This window comes from Frieseomelitta varia, unplaced genomic scaffold (genome assembly GCF_011392965.1).
Source record: "Frieseomelitta varia isolate USP_RPSP 00005682 unplaced genomic scaffold, Fvar_1.2 scaffold_786, whole genome shotgun sequence".
Lineage (NCBI taxonomy): Eukaryota > Metazoa > Arthropoda > Insecta > Hymenoptera > Apidae > Frieseomelitta > Frieseomelitta varia.
This window is the reverse complement of record NW_025110574.1, coordinates 80,130-96,591: the sequence shown is the minus strand read 5'-3', so window position 1 is coordinate 96,591 and position 16,462 is coordinate 80,130. Positions and strand designations below refer to the sequence as shown.

The 16,462-nt window shown below is 33.4% G+C and overlaps 2 protein-coding genes and 1 long non-coding RNA gene across 8 annotated transcripts; 2 read left to right on the top strand and 1 right to left on the bottom strand.

Annotated features, from left to right (window-relative positions):
• Window positions 1-9,078: 9,078 nt before the first annotated feature.
• Window positions 9,079-9,774, bottom strand: LOC122535891. Its single transcript, XR_006308287.1, has 4 exons — window positions 9,688-9,774; window positions 9,540-9,601; window positions 9,394-9,458; window positions 9,079-9,208 (listed from the first exon to the last, which is right to left on the bottom strand). It is a non-coding gene; the product is annotated as an uncharacterized LOC122535891 (long non-coding RNA).
• A 2,192-nt stretch (window positions 9,775-11,966) lies between these two features.
• On the top strand, window positions 11,967-13,459 carry LOC122535890 (transmembrane protein 45B-like). 4 transcript variants are annotated; one of them, XM_043667778.1, is made up of 2 exons: window positions 11,967-12,031; window positions 12,204-13,459. In XM_043667778.1, the coding sequence occupies exon 2, from the start codon at window positions 12,242-12,244 to the stop codon at window positions 13,001-13,003; it is 762 nt and encodes a 253-aa protein (XP_043523713.1). In that variant the 5' UTR covers window positions 11,967-12,031; window positions 12,204-12,241; the 3' UTR covers window positions 13,004-13,459. The 4 variants fall into 4 exon arrangements, with proteins under 4 accessions (XP_043523713.1, XP_043523715.1, XP_043523714.1 ...); XM_043667780.1 differs by having other exon boundaries at window positions 11,978-12,026; window positions 12,195-13,459; XM_043667779.1 differs by having other exon boundaries at window positions 12,023-12,068.
• Window positions 13,460-13,687: 228 nt separating this feature from the next.
• On the top strand, window positions 13,688-16,240 carry LOC122535892. Of its 3 annotated transcripts, none has more exons than XM_043667783.1 (7): window positions 13,692-13,802; window positions 13,872-14,058; window positions 14,118-14,287; window positions 14,365-14,613; window positions 14,702-14,862; window positions 14,929-15,018; window positions 15,097-16,240. In XM_043667783.1, exons 2-7 carry the CDS (start codon window positions 13,931-13,933, stop codon window positions 16,162-16,164), a joined length of 1,866 nt encoding a protein of 621 aa, XP_043523718.1. In that variant the 5' UTR covers window positions 13,692-13,802; window positions 13,872-13,930; the 3' UTR covers window positions 16,165-16,240. The 3 variants fall into 3 exon arrangements, with proteins under 3 accessions (XP_043523717.1, XP_043523718.1, XP_043523719.1); XM_043667784.1 differs by having other exon boundaries at window positions 13,693-13,802; window positions 13,879-14,058; XM_043667782.1 differs by having other exon boundaries at window positions 13,688-14,058.
• The last annotated feature ends 222 nt before the right edge of the window (window positions 16,241-16,462 follow it).

Genomic DNA, 16,462 nt, shown 5'->3' with positions numbered 1-16,462 from the left:
GGCTAGGAGAAAGTATTAACTCCTCCGAGGGATTTGCTCGGGATGCGGGCACGCGTTATTTACAAATCTTATATTGAACGAGCTTTTATCCGTGGCTCAAGTGCGAGGGACATAAAGCTTAATTCATTGTTTGGTCGGCGACGAGTTTGGCGCTGGCACACGTGGCGTGTCATGCGACAAACGTGCCCGATGCAGTGTCATACGCAACCACTCGAAAGACAAAGGAAAATTTATATTCCCCGATATATCGACAGAGCAGTTTTCCATTCTCGCGTTGACGCGTTCGTCGCCGACGATGTTGATGTGTGCGTGCACGCGTGGAAAAATCCGGCAAAAAAGGGAACTGAAATTCCAGAGAAAGGTAATCATTCGTCACGCTTCCTGGAGCAATCAATTTCAATTTCTCATCCGCATTGTATACTTTTATTGTTTGCCAGCCACGTTCATGCACGTTCCGCCGTATATTTGCGTCTCGGTCGAATGAAGCAGCCCAGGAGTGAGTGTCAACGAGTAATCTCGTTTCCGCTTGGTCCACGAAGTTAAACTCCGTGCATTGCACCCGACTAGCTGTGTCCTCCTGTCCACATTTCGTTTCGTTTCTCTTCGCCGTCCTCTTTCCAGGGAATCGTCCGCGGCAACTTCGAGGGAGAGTTACCCCGGACAATATATCAGTTTACAATGATAAAAAGCAAACACGGGAAATAACGTGAGGAATTACTGAACCAAACAATATGTCCCTCGTCTCTGGAGAGACCGCGTATATTTCGACCGAGCAGCTCGGCAGCATCCGACGGAGGGTGTGTGCCAACACATTTTCCTTACAATGCGTCACGATTTCGTTTTATTTCGTGACGGGGCGATACGACCGTAGGGACATCGAGAATAGTCTCATTATCGCCCGTCAAAGGGGAACGATGGTCAAGTTGACTCAATTATACCGGTCTGTTTCTTTCGTCGAAAATAGATTCTTCAGGATGTACCAACCTCCGTTCATTTATTAATCGACTTCTGAACACGAAACGAAACACAGTCTCGGGTTTACAAACGGTGAAAAGTATTCGTCGATCGGAGAAAGCAAGAGGCCATAGCGTCACGTTGCCTCGAAGGATGGAGAAACGGGAAGGATGACTAAAAATTGGTACCCTCTTGCTCGCGGGTGCCTCTTGGTGGGTAGTACTCATGTAAGCAGCGACTAGTGAGGTAAACTCGAGTGTCTGGGAGGAAAGGGGGATATGGAGGGTTCAGGGGTGAGGAGTGGTCGTCGCTAGTGGGTGTAAGGAACGGAGGGATAGTAGTGAACCGGGCTACGTTGCCTGCGGGGGTGGGAGAAGGGATGGTTTTTCCTCAGTCTGAGCATTCCGTAGACGATATGCTCGCAGCTTGGCTCACTTCGTCTTGGTTCGCATGCGGCTTGTACGCTTTCCGTACACACGTACAATCTCTCTCTTTCTCTCTCTCTCTCTCTCTCTCTCTGTTTCTCTTCTTTTCTCTTCCCTTCGACGCAGACGATCTCTTTTACTCCAGTTCAGGAACCATCCTCTCCTCCTCCTAGCTCCCTTTTTCTTCTCCTCGTCTTCTTTCTTCCTTTTCTCTCTGTCTATCCGCGCGGCGGCGTACACGCGGGCCACCGGCAAGAAGTAGACAATTCACAATTAGCAAACACAAACAGAAGTACGAGTGGCTTCAAGTTGCTTGGGACGCGGTGGCAACGGGCTTAGCCGGAAGCAAATGGTGGGGTAGGGACTTCTGGGATGCGAAGCGACTAGCTTGGCAGTCCCTGAGCGTCAGCCTCCGCTCCAGAATACTCTTCTCAACTCCCGGCCCAACAGAGACCGGCGAAGGCGCATGTATGTTCTGCAGATAACGGGTGTACGCCCTCGGGTGTATCTTGATTGCTCAAATTCCGAACCGAATCCATCCGATTCAACTCGGGAAATATTTAGTCATCTCGCATGTAGCTCGACATATCGTGACTGTATTTTTCACTTGTACAATACCATCGATCTCTAACTTCACTAAATATTTTGTTGATAAACGGGCGAGCAAGGTAAAATTACAAGTACGAACGAGGACGACACAATTTGTAACGCTGGTTACAATTTACATTGTCCGTGATATTATAAAATATTTCAAAGGGATCAGAGTACTGACCCTTCTCCGATTGATCTGTCGTACGATTTTGCGATCCCATCCGGACGTACACCCGGTATACACGCGCATCGGCCTCTCACCGTTGCGTTGGAACACTTGAAGCCCCAACCAGTTACGGCAACAATAGGCTTTGTCTTCGCGCCGTCGGCGCTCGCAAATTGGTAGAAATCTTGATTAAAGGTGCAATTCCGCTGCTGCCTACGGACAAATATGAATTGCACCCCCAATGCTCCTACCCCGCTCCCCCCCCCCTCCCACCTCCCCTCTCACTTTTTACCGTTCCGACAAATGAAAATGGAAAAAACGTGTCGTGCTATACTTCTTACGGCGCGACAAGTCTGCGGCTTTCCAAGGATCAAGATTGGACTACCCCTTTGAAATCAGACACTGCCACATTAAGGATATTGTCGCTGGTTAAGAGGTACGAGATGACGATCGTTTTTTTTTTTTTTCCCTGTACCATCGATCCCTCCATATCTCTATTTTCTTGTTACCTCGTTTCATTCGTATTAAGAAACGTGTATTTACCGGGCCAACGTGTATTCGTCGGCACACGCGATGATTCGATTTCGTTCATGGTTCCACGAGATAATCCGATTGCGGGATTACGCGGCGATTCGGATCGATAGAGCATGATCCTGGCAATGGGAAAGGGAGAAACAGCAAGACACGTATAGAAATGGAATAATAACGCGTTGTATATGACAGATGCGACAGCACCACTTGCGATAATCCGCCTTCGGCTTATCCCTTTGGAGTAAACCCCAAAATAGGCTGTATCGTACGCGTGACCCATCCGGAATTGCTCATTAACATTCACACTCGTCGATCTTATCTAATAACTGTCTATTTCTGTTCGTAGTATCCAGATTTTAGAAATTTTTCGATTATCTCAACTCATTTTTGTGTCTCTTCGTGAAAAGTCAAAAATCAAAGGACCCTGACTTCGCCCAATTGGGAAACCCCTATATACACATCAATAGACCCTGAAGGCTTCGACGTGTTCATGCTCATCCTATGTAGAACACACATCACAAAACTGAGTCAATTTACATAACGATAATTGAGACGTACATGAAAGGCCGTTCCCGAGTCACGGCAATACCATCTGCAAACGGGCTTTGAATTTCGAAAAGCGTATCGATATTTCCCGCGATCATGTATCGGTCCGGATTGAAACTTACGAAACAAATTTACTTGGAAAAGAGTGTTTCACCTGGCATTCCTCTGTATCAGACTCGTATGCAGCGGTAGGATGTTCAGAAAATTTTTATAGAATAAAACTTTTACGCAGAATTTGAGAAGAAAAAGCTAGAATAACTAGAGTGTTTCATCGATTTTGAACGTTGGGTATATTTTTTAAAATGGAAAAATTCATAGTAAGAAGAAGCAAAGTAACGCAATCTAAGATGAATACTAGCAGATACGATTTACTTTTACCAACCGAAGATATTTGACAAATTCATGGACAGACGAGGTATATGATTCAAATATTTCGTCTGTGAATTAATGTATAACTATTGACTAACTAGAATAGACCGGACATCCAATGCTTTTTCGCGTTCCACGTTTTAGGGATCACCTGACTCCCCATACTATTTTCGTGTCACATTCTACCATATCGATTTAGACAGGTTTTACACCACAGCGCTACTAGCAATAGGAATTGAAATCAGAAAATATAAATAATGTTGTTACATCCGTACCGAAAATTATTTATTGAATTGAACCTGAACACTTTCTCATTTGCATTTTTAAGGGACGGCCAACTTAATTTTTGACTATAATATGATTATTTTCTACATAAATTAGCATTATATGTCACAGACTTCTAAATTGACATTTACGTGTAATTAGTATATTTCAACAACAAAGTTGACATCTCCCTAACAATTCAATAAATCTTTACATAAAAACTAAATCGCGATCGCAGCCAATCAGCTCATATTATTTGTTATATAATTCATAATTGCATCGCAGTAATGCAATTAGTAATTGTATCATAAATAATAATGATTGCCCAGGTCCCACCACGTGGAGGTGCTGCGAATGGAGACCCACCCTATCCGCGACCCATCCACCCTCCTTTTGCGAACAAAAATTTACTAATTTAAAACATGAATTTATGAATAAATAGTTCTTCTATTGTGCATTTGCAGAACGTTCAATTGATCGTTGTGCAAACTGAACAATAAAAGAAACTGTAAGAAAAACCGACGCGGAAGCTAAATTTCTATAAAAATAGAAATTATATTAAAGCATAAACTAACTACACAACTCTATATGAGACGCAGCTTCGACTATGTAACAGCAATTAAAAAGTTTAAACAAATATGAATCTCATATAGAATTTTACTTATCCCACTTAAATTAATATTAACTAGCCTTCACCATGCATGCACTTAGATACTAACACATCTTATATACTTATATACTTAGACTTATTACTTATTACCATACTAAATCTAATAACCAACTTAAAACACAACACAACACAATATAACACCCAATTTAAAACTATTTTAATAGCCTAATTTAGCCTAACATGATCTAGCATCACTACAAAAAATTGAACGATTTTTATTCATTCCATTTATATAAATATAATTTAAAAATTAAAAAAAAAAAATGAAGTTTTCTTCCAATGTTGTATTACATGAAATCTTCTTTCGTTGATTCTATAATCTGTAAAACAAATCTAAGAAAATGGAAAAGATTAGTAAAATCTGTAAAATATAACTATTATTTATAGTTGAATAAAACATCATTCTGTTGTAACAATTTTTTCCTCTTAGTCACTTTCTTTAACTCCTATTCTGTCTTTTTAAATCTCTGGTGTCCATATCTCTGTATACTTTTTGTAACTAATGCTCTCTGCAATTAATATATCTGAAACAAACTTATGTACTGGATTAATATTATAATTTAAATAAAAAACAGAATGAAAAGACTTAAAATGAAGAAATATTATACATACAAAAAAAAAACCCCGGTTATTATCAAGATATTACTTCATAATTATACTTTATTAATTGAATTAAATTATTTTTCGATTCCAAATTATATAAATTGAAAACAAGAATCTTTAGTGATTGGATTTAAATTGGACTGAATAAGTCAAAAATTGAAAATTTATCTTTGATACAAAGATGAAAGAAAATTCGATTAAAATCACATAATTTGTATTTCAACTTTTATTTATTTGTTATGTAACGTTTATTCATAGCATAAAGAATAGAAAGAATTGCGCAAAACGCGTTCATTGCAAGAGCCTTGTTATGAATAAACGACGCGAATAAATTTTGATTTATACATACCAAATTCAAATATTACTATTGAATAAAGAAAAAAAGAGATCGGGAAAATGATATAAAAATAACTCTGATAACGAACAATCGCTATTATTGACTCAAAATTGAATACTAATTTATATTTCGTAATAAACTAATATTCCATAAAGTATTACTAATGTAATTATTCTTTTAAAAAAATTTCAAATTTTCATTGTAATATTTAAATACTTTATTACAATACTTTTCTTACTTTATTCCTACTTTATATGCAGCATATGAAAACTCTTACATTTTTATATTTGTAAATATATTAAATTTATAATAAAATTTTGTATTGTAAAATCCATAACAAAGTTATAGCTAATAATATATATATTTTTAGCAGTATTTTCAGTAACAAAACACAGTAATAAGGGATGCTGAAAAAGAAAACTTAACACAGTAACCAAAAGGGCTACTGCCAAACAAAATCTAAAACAGTAGCCAGAAGGACTGAAAAAGAAATCGTGATACAGCAGCCAAAAGGGCCACTGGAGAAAAAAATCGCAGCTGAAAGAGCTACTAGAAAACAAGCATTTCCTACTCAATAACCAAAAGGATTACTGCATAATTATCTACATTACGAATCCGTGCAACAAACTGTATCTTGTTTCGCAGCACTAATTCACTAGCACTAATTGTAAAATGCAAAATTTTCAAAATCAAACGCGAAGAGTGCTTCATCATTTTTAAAATTCCCGAAAGTACGTAACTATTAATCTATGCACTCACGTTTAGAAATACGCAACACTAATTGCGATATGTCCAGTACAACTATGCTGGAGGTTGTTGATGAATAACCACCTCTGTGCAGCTCTTGTAGCTACATCAAGTGATCCAGGAGCAGGAACAGTCTCCCACAAATCCAGTGGAAGGCATTTGGGCATTTTGTAAACGCAACGCTACTTCAAGAAACGCAATCACTCATTGTCGCAACACTAAGAAAAAATGTAATTGAAACCGCGATGGAACAATACCGCAACACTAAGAGCTAAAGTAATTGGAAATCGCGATGAAATAACGTCGCAACACTAATTCTAAAACTGTATATATTGAATGAAAATTATTATCAAGAATATAAAACTATATGAACAAAAAATTAATATTCAAATATTCTAGCATTCTAAAATTAATTAAAAGCAATTACACTATAATCTAATTTAAAACAATAGAAAACAAGACAAATTTTAATATCTAAAACTCTTGGATGACTTTAAAAATTCACAATCAAAATTGCAAAATACAATCGCGGTACCATAACTTGCAACTCTAAAGCAAACACGATTATCATTTCTTCGCAACTCTAATTTAAACCGTAATCAATCTCTCGCAACACTAACAAAAAAACCGCGATTTGCCCAAAACGATGACGAACGATGAAGAAAAAAAAATGCAACTACAAATACTAAAAGAGCATAGTGACAAAGTAGTAACAAGAATGACGTCTCATGCTCTGGAATCATTTAAATAATCCAGAGGATGAGAAATCATTTGTTGTGACCCTCTTCGTGGCAGTTTGCCGGGTCTCTTCGGCTTCTAGCCTTTTCTTTCTTCGAGCGCAATGCCTGCTGAAACTTATATTTAGCTCGAGTCTTTCTAATCGCAAACCAAAAAATAACTTATAAAGGTGAAATAAAAAGATAAATCGCGGAAGCTGATTCAATTGCACATGGACGACCATCGATCATAGTGATCGTTGTCCGTTCGCATGTGCATGCTCGAGCAATACCTACATAAACGTTCGTTTCGGGACCTATTCGCGACCTATCCACGACCGCGACCGCGATACTAAATTCGAAATATCGAAGAGTAAAACCAGAAACAAGTGGCATGATCCATTTTGTACCAATTTCACTGTCGATTTTTCAAATTAAATTTTCCAGAAACAGGTTGGACACGCGAAAAGGGGACACGCGACCAAAGACTGTGCCAACCTGCCCGGCCCTACCTACTTATAATTAAACACAGGCACACCAGAAAGTATGTTACCTATCCTAACAAGTCGCCCTATATTTAAAAAATGGCAAAATAAGCACACACTCGCTCCACGATTCTCACACATACACTCGGGCGCAAAAGCCTACACTAGAGAGGACATCCCGGGACGCCTCCGACACCCGAGTGTCGCACGCAACATTCACACTCTAATTTACGTACCATTTTCCTGAAATCGACTGACAATAGCTAGCTATCATTGCGTGAAACGTGATTAAAACACGTTTATATTTATACTTATATGTGAAACGTTAATAACTGAATAAACATACATATAATTTCTGTAGAAGTCACATGTGCAAGTTGACTTGGAATCATTATTATAATTGAAAGTATAATTAATAATATAATTATACTGTATTTATTATATATTGTTATAATTCACACTTAAAATTAGTGCATAAATATTTTTAATATTTCAACTTATAGTGAATGGAATAGAATAGAAACGACGCATTTCCACATCCTAACCACACACACACATGCGGAAAATACGTCGTGCACGATAGGCTAACACATTGTCAGTCGCTGAGAAATGTTTTATGAAATTACAAACTATGATCATCGTGCCCAATGTCTTTCACCCACCCAAGTAGCACCTGGGCACGTGAGTGAGATTCTGACAATGAACACGGAAAGGATTAAACCTGAAAATCCTAAACTAAAAAAATGATTAATTTATACAGTTTGTATCTAAACGGACTATTATATCATTTTATTTTAAATTCTAATGATTCTACTCTTTCAGAAATTATTGAAATTGCAAGAGAATAAAGACAATGAAGAAGAACTGAATTTATTAAAATACTATGAAATCTGACAATTGACTTGAACAATCAAAATCAAACAAATAACTCCAAATTAAATATTAACAAAAATAATCTCAGGCGATTTCTTCATCAAAGCACATTATCGAAAATGGGAAAGCAGTGTTCAAACTTGTTGCTTTGATTCAAAAATCTGCCTATCGCGAAGTGTCTTCTTGCACATAAAATTTTATACATTTTTTTACGGAAAAAATTCTCATCTATTATATTTCAAAACCTACTAAAATTCATAATTATAAAATTCAATCATTCAGTGCTATTATAAAAGGGAAAGTAAAGCTGTAAATTATTATTATAATAATTATTAATCAGTAATTATTATAATAAAATATATTATTCATATTAATAGTAATAACTGCATCTTTCATAGTGAGAGGGTTTCATAGTCCGACTTCTCTACTACGAAATGCTCAAATGAAATCATTTTAATAATAATGATTTATAAATATTTATAATTTATTTATTCATATGAATATTAATATGGATATTAATACGGATATTTTGCTTTTGTAAACATTTGTAATAAGTATATTTTGATTTTATAAGCAATTACTATAAATGTACGCATCCAAATTAAAGTCGCGATGTGCAAGAAGCCCTATCCTAATCTAATACATAAAAAACCTGAAAAAATGTTACTACTCACGAGTATAAAAAATACTCGCGGTCACTATGCTCATCAAAAATTCTACGTATACAACCAGTCACCCGTGCCGATTCGAACTTTTCATCCTACGACATGATTGAGTGACCAGAGGAACACAAATGCATGCGACTCACGCGATAGATGTGAAGAACGTTATCATCAATGCTGCACTGCATCAGGAAAAGTTATCGTGAAGATCCTCATCAAGTAGATACCCCTGAGAATCCCATAATGGAAGTGAACGCCGTGAAAAATTTCTTAAAAAACATAAAACATTATTTCTAAAGACACATTGTTATTTGTGGAAATTTAAATTTTAATAATGGTAAAAATTGGGACTAATAATTTGAAGTATTTATAATTTGAGTTATAATTTTACGTTCGACTTTAATAGAAAGAAGAGAAGAGAATTATTTCAGGTATAATATGCTAAAGTACTTACATTCTTAGCTTTCGAAGCATCATAACATTTTTGGAAGATTAGGGGAAGTGGAGACTGTAGAAGATCTGTAACAAAACATTAAACATTAGAATTTGTATTTAAAAGCAAAGCAAAATCGTAAATTGGAGATAATGAAAGATTCTTACATTCTTGGCTATAGAGACACCGTTGGATTTTCCCCCAAAAAATTAATGCTGATGTGAAGCATCTGTAATAGAACGTTAAACATTATATGTACTTGTTGTTAAATTTGAAAAATTAAATAAACTGAAGTACAATATATAAACTACTTACGATCTTGATCTCTTGGAGAGGCCTTATCCTCTTGAGCACTGATTCTAATACCGAAAATGAGTATTGAACAAGATATGAAAATAGAAAAATAAATACTATAAATTGTGACCGCGCGCGTTTAAGCAACAATTGGCGAACTCACTGACTCTGACTTCGCGAATTAAATTTAAATAAATTAATAATTTTATTTAATAAGAGCCATTTCGCTCGGACAAACGTTAAAATATTACGCAACAAACACTGGCTCTACCGACCGCATTGCGCGCGGTCACAAAAATTTTCTGAAAATAAAGCTGATTAGTGGGGAGGGAGAGAGGGCGAAGAGTTCATTTAGAAAATACTGCTATTTTTCTAGAAAATAATTATAAAGAAACTTCTAGATGAAATTCTAGTCAACGCACTATGAAGTTATAAATAAGTAGAAAATGTTATAATAGAAGTGCGTAAAGACATATAATAAAATACGTATATATATATGTAACAATGAGTTAGTTAATTTTGAGGTTACGATATTTGTATTGATTAAAATTAAAATTAAATTTTGGTATAAAATTATAAATAACTTTTAGCAGATATATTTTGTTTATACGTTTATATGATATTATTTCTTTAATTGTTGAAAATTATATGCAATAATTATTTGATTAAATCTTACCTTGAGTTGTAGGCAAAAGTACACGTTTTATCTTAAAAATAAACATAAACTTAACAACTATTGATTTAAATTTTTACCTGAAAACTTTTGAATGATACTTCTTTTTGGATGATTTTTCTGAATGACTTCTTTTTTTACGGATGAGGTGTGCTTCTTTCCACCATTAACGGTCTGCTCTCCCGTTAAAAAATCGATTATGAGAAATATCGATTATTTCGAGAATCGTTGGAAATTAATTGCGCATTTCACCATTGGGGCGCTGTGATCGCACGTTTCGCAAGAAATAACTTGGAATAAAAAATAAAAAATTTTGTCTAAGTTAAATATACAAAATTCATGAAAATTTTTTAAAAAAGAACGAAAATATTCACATACCTGATGAAAAATTGTCAATACTTTGACACTACTGTGACATGAGAAATTTTATTATATTACATAGTATAATTATTATTTTAATTATTAAATATGTACATTATTAATAAATTATTGTTGAGTTTTAAGAATTGTTATGAATTATACAGTATGAAGTTAAAGACTAAACAAATAAGTAGAAAATGTTATAATAGAAGTGTGTACGTAAAAGCATATATCAAAATACATGTACATATATAGGTTAGTTAATTACAAGGTTACAGTATTGGTTAGAATTGAAATTAAATTTTGATATAAAATTATAAATAAATATTAACATAGTTCTGGTTAAATATTTATATGCTATTATTTCTTTAATTGTTGAAAATTACATGTAATAATTACTTGGTTAAATTACTTTTTCAGTAGTTAGATCTCGATGAATGAAAGTTTTAATTTAAAAATTCACAACAGAAATCTAACAGCTATTGATTTAAATTTTTACCAAAGAACTTTGAGTGATACTTCTTTGTGAATGATTTTTCTGCATGACACTTCCGTTTTTACAGATGAGATGTGCTTCTTTCCGCCATTAGAGGTCTGCTCTCCCGCTTAAAAATCGATCATACGAAATATCGATTACATTCAAGAATCGTAGGAAGTGCATTGCATATTTCACCGTGTAGTGGCGCTGTAATTTTCAATTAATTTAAACCCAATACGCGCGCATTTAGCACGAAACTAACTCGGAATAAAAAGTAACAATATTTATAAAAATATTTATTTGATATGTCCAATCCTTTATAATTAAAATAAAAAATATATTAATCAATTCTTTCTAATATTTTTAAACAGATGTAAATAATTAAATATATAATAAATTTTTCGTCCTATTATTAATCCTTGTTCCGATTTGTTATATTTTTTTTATTCTTATTTTATATTTCATATTTTTATTGATTAGTTAGTTTCTAGAGCCACATTTCGATATCGAAAATTTGACAACAATCTAATGGATTTCAAAAGTCATATTTCTGGCTAATTACTTGATCATCTTCGATCATTTTACTTGATGTAATTTCCTAATTCGTTGTTTGAGCATTAAGTGCTCTAAAAAAACCACTGATTTTTTACTATGTCGCTATATTTTAAAACATGGAACACGATGCCTGTAAGATGCAATGTCTATTCTTATACTTCGTCTATGACTAAATCTTATTCTGTACTCAGTCGATAATGATAAAAGTAACATACCGTGTGACATAAAAATACATTGCATGTAAAATCTATTTTATGCCCATTCTATGTCTGAAATATTTCTAAATTTATATTCTGGAGGTAAATTTTATTTTATTGCATAGCAATATTGTACACAGTGAGTAATTAAGGATGAGTATATTTTTTATTATTTTCTTCCTTAAATTATTTACTTAGATTAAAAAATATTCGATTTTTTTTTCTTCGTAATTCTATGAATTCTACTTTTTAAACATTTCTATAAATTTTACAGATTATTGAAAAACAAGAAGTTAATTTTACATATACTCCATGGATAGCTATATGCCTTGTATTCTTACTGGCTTCATATTTTATGCCTTTGGTTTAAAATGGTGTTATGAATATGCTAAATATTGGGTATCTCTAAGACCTAGAGATGATTCACGTACAACAAAGGGACTAAGATTTATAGAAAGATGTGAGAAACTTATAAACAGACATCCTATAGAAGGAAGTTTAAAACTAATAGCTACTGCTGTGGGATTAGCTGGTACAATAACTGGTGGTTTACAACAAGTTGGAACTGTGTCTCCAAAAGTTGTACTTGCTACAATCTATTTATTCTTTGCATTCTCTGGTTTGGTTGATGTCTTGAATTTTTATTTCCCTCATAATGTAAGTGAAGGATTAGTAAAATTGGCACTTGCTCAAAGCTTTTTCATAGAAGGATTTCTTTTCTTGTGGGGAAGTGTTGGAAACAATGCATTAGTTGATAGAATTTTGGCATTAATAGTATGGACAACATCTTTGGCTATTACTTTAGAACTTGTGTGGCCTGAATTGAAGCTTCTAAGAGGGTGTACGACATTACTTCATGGTGGTTGGATAGCTCATGTAGTTCGTGTATATCATACAGTGCCAATATTACCAGAAGGTATTGCTCTGATATTTTCTTGGCATGTAGCTGCTGCTTCAGCTGTGACATTATGTGTAGTAGCAGCAACAAGAAGTTGTGCTCCTAAACTTATGATGGAAGAACCACCAGAGATACCTATTTATGATTATTGTCAAGAACCAGATCAGAGAATGTAGAATCCAAGTAAATGGATACAATTTTGTGCCAATCTGAAATTTTTATAGTATGCACAAAAGTAATATTTTTAGAGTAGTATATTAATAGTACTGTAGTGCCAGCAAATCAAACATTGTAAACCAATCATAATTTTTACACGCAGTATTAGTATTTTTTTACTTAATATTTATAACTTCATTTTATAATACAATGAACGACTCTATTTTTAACTATATTTATACAAATGCGATAGCATAAACAATTTTATAATAATATCTTCAAATTATAGGTAAAATACTCATTAGGAATTAAGAGGTGCCTTATTATTATTGTTCACTTATTTATTAATAGAAAAACATGTATTTTTTATCTTTTGTAATATGTTTTCTATCCTCCATAAATCTATTATATGTGCAAAAGTCATGTAACTATATGTATAATGTAAATAAATCATTTTAGTAAACTACATAAAGTAATAATTCACTGTTTAATAATTATATAGATAAAAAATTATTTTTATAATAAATCTATCTTAACAATTGAAGAATCTAAGATCATTAAAAATTCTTTTATTAACATATATATATGTAAGTTTTATTAAACTATAAAATTACTAAATATTGAAATTTATTGTAATACCAACCTTCACATGGTATATGTCTCTATTAATGGCATAGGGTGTCTTTTAAACTAGTAAAAAATTGTAACTAGTGTTATTCTGTTATCAGTCATAACAAGAGATTCAAGAATTGGTTAGGTTTTCAACAATATATGTGTTGAAAAAGACAGAAAAAGCATGTAATACGTGATAACAGTAATGTACTGTTTAAAGAATTATTTTACTGTTTAATTAAATTCTACTTGTCATGAATATAAAATGTAATACAGTTTATAGTCGATAATCATGGCCTGATGCTATTTACTTTTTGAAAAATAAAGAGGCAAAAATGGAAACAATAACAACAACTGCAGAACCTATGGAGGAGAGTCCTGAAAAAGTTCAAATAAGTCCTCCAATACAAGTAGTAAGAGTACCAGTAAAACATGCTAATCTTGGAATAAGGAGCCATGCCATGTAAGAGAATAATACAAAAGAAAGATTCTTTATATTATTAATTATATCTTATGTTTTAGGGATATGAGTACAATGGTAGAGCTTACTTCTTTTAGCACATTGGGCAAAATACAACCCTTTTTAGTTACTATAACAACTACTGCAGCTTTATTGGTAGATTTGCACTGTCATTTAACAGATAAAGAAGTTTGTGGCTATTTAGGTGGTCATTGGGATATTAATTCACACAGTAAATATTTCTATAGCATTTTTAGTATAATTAAAATATATTTTTATTACTAAAAATTATTTATTCTAAAATGATAGATCTATCTATAACAACTGCCTTTCCATGCCGATATTCTGGCAAAGATAAATCAGCTGCAGCTGCAGTTGAAGCTGAAATTGCAAGAGCAATGGAATGGAAACGTGTGACTTTAGTTGGCTGGTATCATTCTCATCCTAGATCTCATGCTTCTCCTTCCCTTAGAGATGTTGATTCTCAATTAGATTATCAAATCAAAATGAAGGGACCTAGCGATAATGGTTATACACCATGTGTGGGTTTAATATGTTGTAAGATTTCTTTCATAAAATATAATTTAATAAATAATATTTTGTAATCAAATTTCTTGGATTGAAAAAAAAAAAAAATTGATTTCAGCTCCATATAATACAGATGGCAGTTGTTATGAATCAAATTTTAATGTTTTTTGGTCTTTACCACCTCCAGAAAATCGGCCTCATGAGTATCCGAGACCAATGCTTTTGAGTTATACATTATCTCAAGAGCATTTTCTTTCTCAAGATACATTAGAAGAAATTGTACGTATATAGATATATTCAATTAGTAATACAATCAAGATAATTTAATACATTGTATTATTTCAGAGAAGATGCATAGAATATTATAGAAGTGAAGGAGGTATTGATTTTACTGCCAATTTTAACAATAATACAACTTATCTTGAACGTTTAAGAGTAAGTATATAAAAAATAAGCTAGAAATATGAGTACTAATACTACTAAAGTACACCTAAAATACGTCGATATTTAAAGTGCTCTTTAGCGTCCAAGTTACCTGGTCGTAATAGGTCGAATGGTTCATATTGGGATGTAATTAGAGAAATGATTTGTCCTGGTTCTGAAGATGGAGCATCACCGGAATTTCTAGCAATGAAATTCCCTCTAGTACCAGTCTCAGAATCACTTGTACCCTCGGTTCCACCAGGAGTTGGTCTTGCACCTAATAATGCAGCTGTCTTCCTTACACCTGTGAATTTCAAGCCTGATGGTGCCATAATTACTCCAACATCAAAACCTTTCGTGATGCAGCCATCTACGTCCAGAGATAATATTAAAAAGGATATTATAACGACAGACACTGCATCAATCACACAATTAAAAGATGGAAACTCTACATCTAAGCAGCACATATCACCATCAGAAGTGATGCCCAGTTTTCAGTCTGGAGAACTCACAGTTTCTGTAAAAAATGCTAAATGCGACTATGATTTTGCACCAACTGATTTTTCAAAAGTATCTAATTCTCTCGGAACGGATATAAGTATCAATAAAACGCGATCATCTACAACACCTGATTTTCCTCTAGCTGATATAACACAACAAATTTCTAAATTTTCGGACTTATCAAAATTAGCTAATTTTTCTACAGCGGATTTGGCGAAACTCTCTGGATTTCCTATTCCAGATTTTGCAAGAACATCGCCATCACCATCTGCATATATGCGTAATATTGCAAATTTGTTTGGACCAATTGGTAAAATTTCTCCTGCCAGAGATATTGACTCGAACGAACGTAAATCAAACGATTTCGCTATGGTTGATCCTATTCAATCGCCATTCAAAACAACTATTGGGTCTTCAGAATCTTGTAGAAATTTTTCTGCAACTCCAGAAGATTACTCAAGTGATCGAAAAAAACTGGAAGTACAAAACGATAATGCAAAACTTAATCGATCAAATGAGTATCAAGGAACTGAGGAACTATCAATTTCTAAATCTGAATTTGGTGGTATGTTAGATATGACCACAATACATAAGAAACAACAATCACAAAGTAGTGATATTGGCGATTCGTTAAATTTATCAAAAGATCGTCAATAATTTTTTTATGTTAATCAGTATTTTACGATTATGATAATTTCTATACATTTATATTACATTGCTGCCTGCAGAAGTGTATTTAAATATAATTGGTATTCTTACATTTACTTGTAAAACATATTTACATACAAATTAAATTATTTTTTCTAATTCTAGAAATATTCAAATCAATGTGCTTAGTTTGTATATTTATTGTACTTAATAAAATGTTTTTTATAATTGTCTTCGTTCATTTATGTATTTATATCTAATTCGATTATTTTTATTTATTTCCAAATTAAGGTATTGACGTATTTTC

Excerpts from the sequence above, each read along its gene's own strand:
- LOC122535890 (XM_043667778.1), top strand. The coding sequence starts at position 12,242 with ATGGATAGCTATATGCCTTGTATTCTTACTGGCTTCATATTTTATGCC.
- LOC122535892 (XM_043667782.1), top strand. The coding sequence starts at position 13,931 with ATGGAAACAATAACAACAACTGCAGAACCTATGGAGGAGAGTCCTGAA. Across the intron at positions 14,059-14,117 it reads GGAATAAGGAGCCATGCCAT|GGATATGAGTACAATGGTAG; the intron begins GTAAGAGAATAA and ends CTTATGTTTTAG. Across the intron at positions 14,288-14,364 it reads TTGGGATATTAATTCACACA|ATCTATCTATAACAACTGCC; the intron begins GTAAATATTTCT and ends CTAAAATGATAG.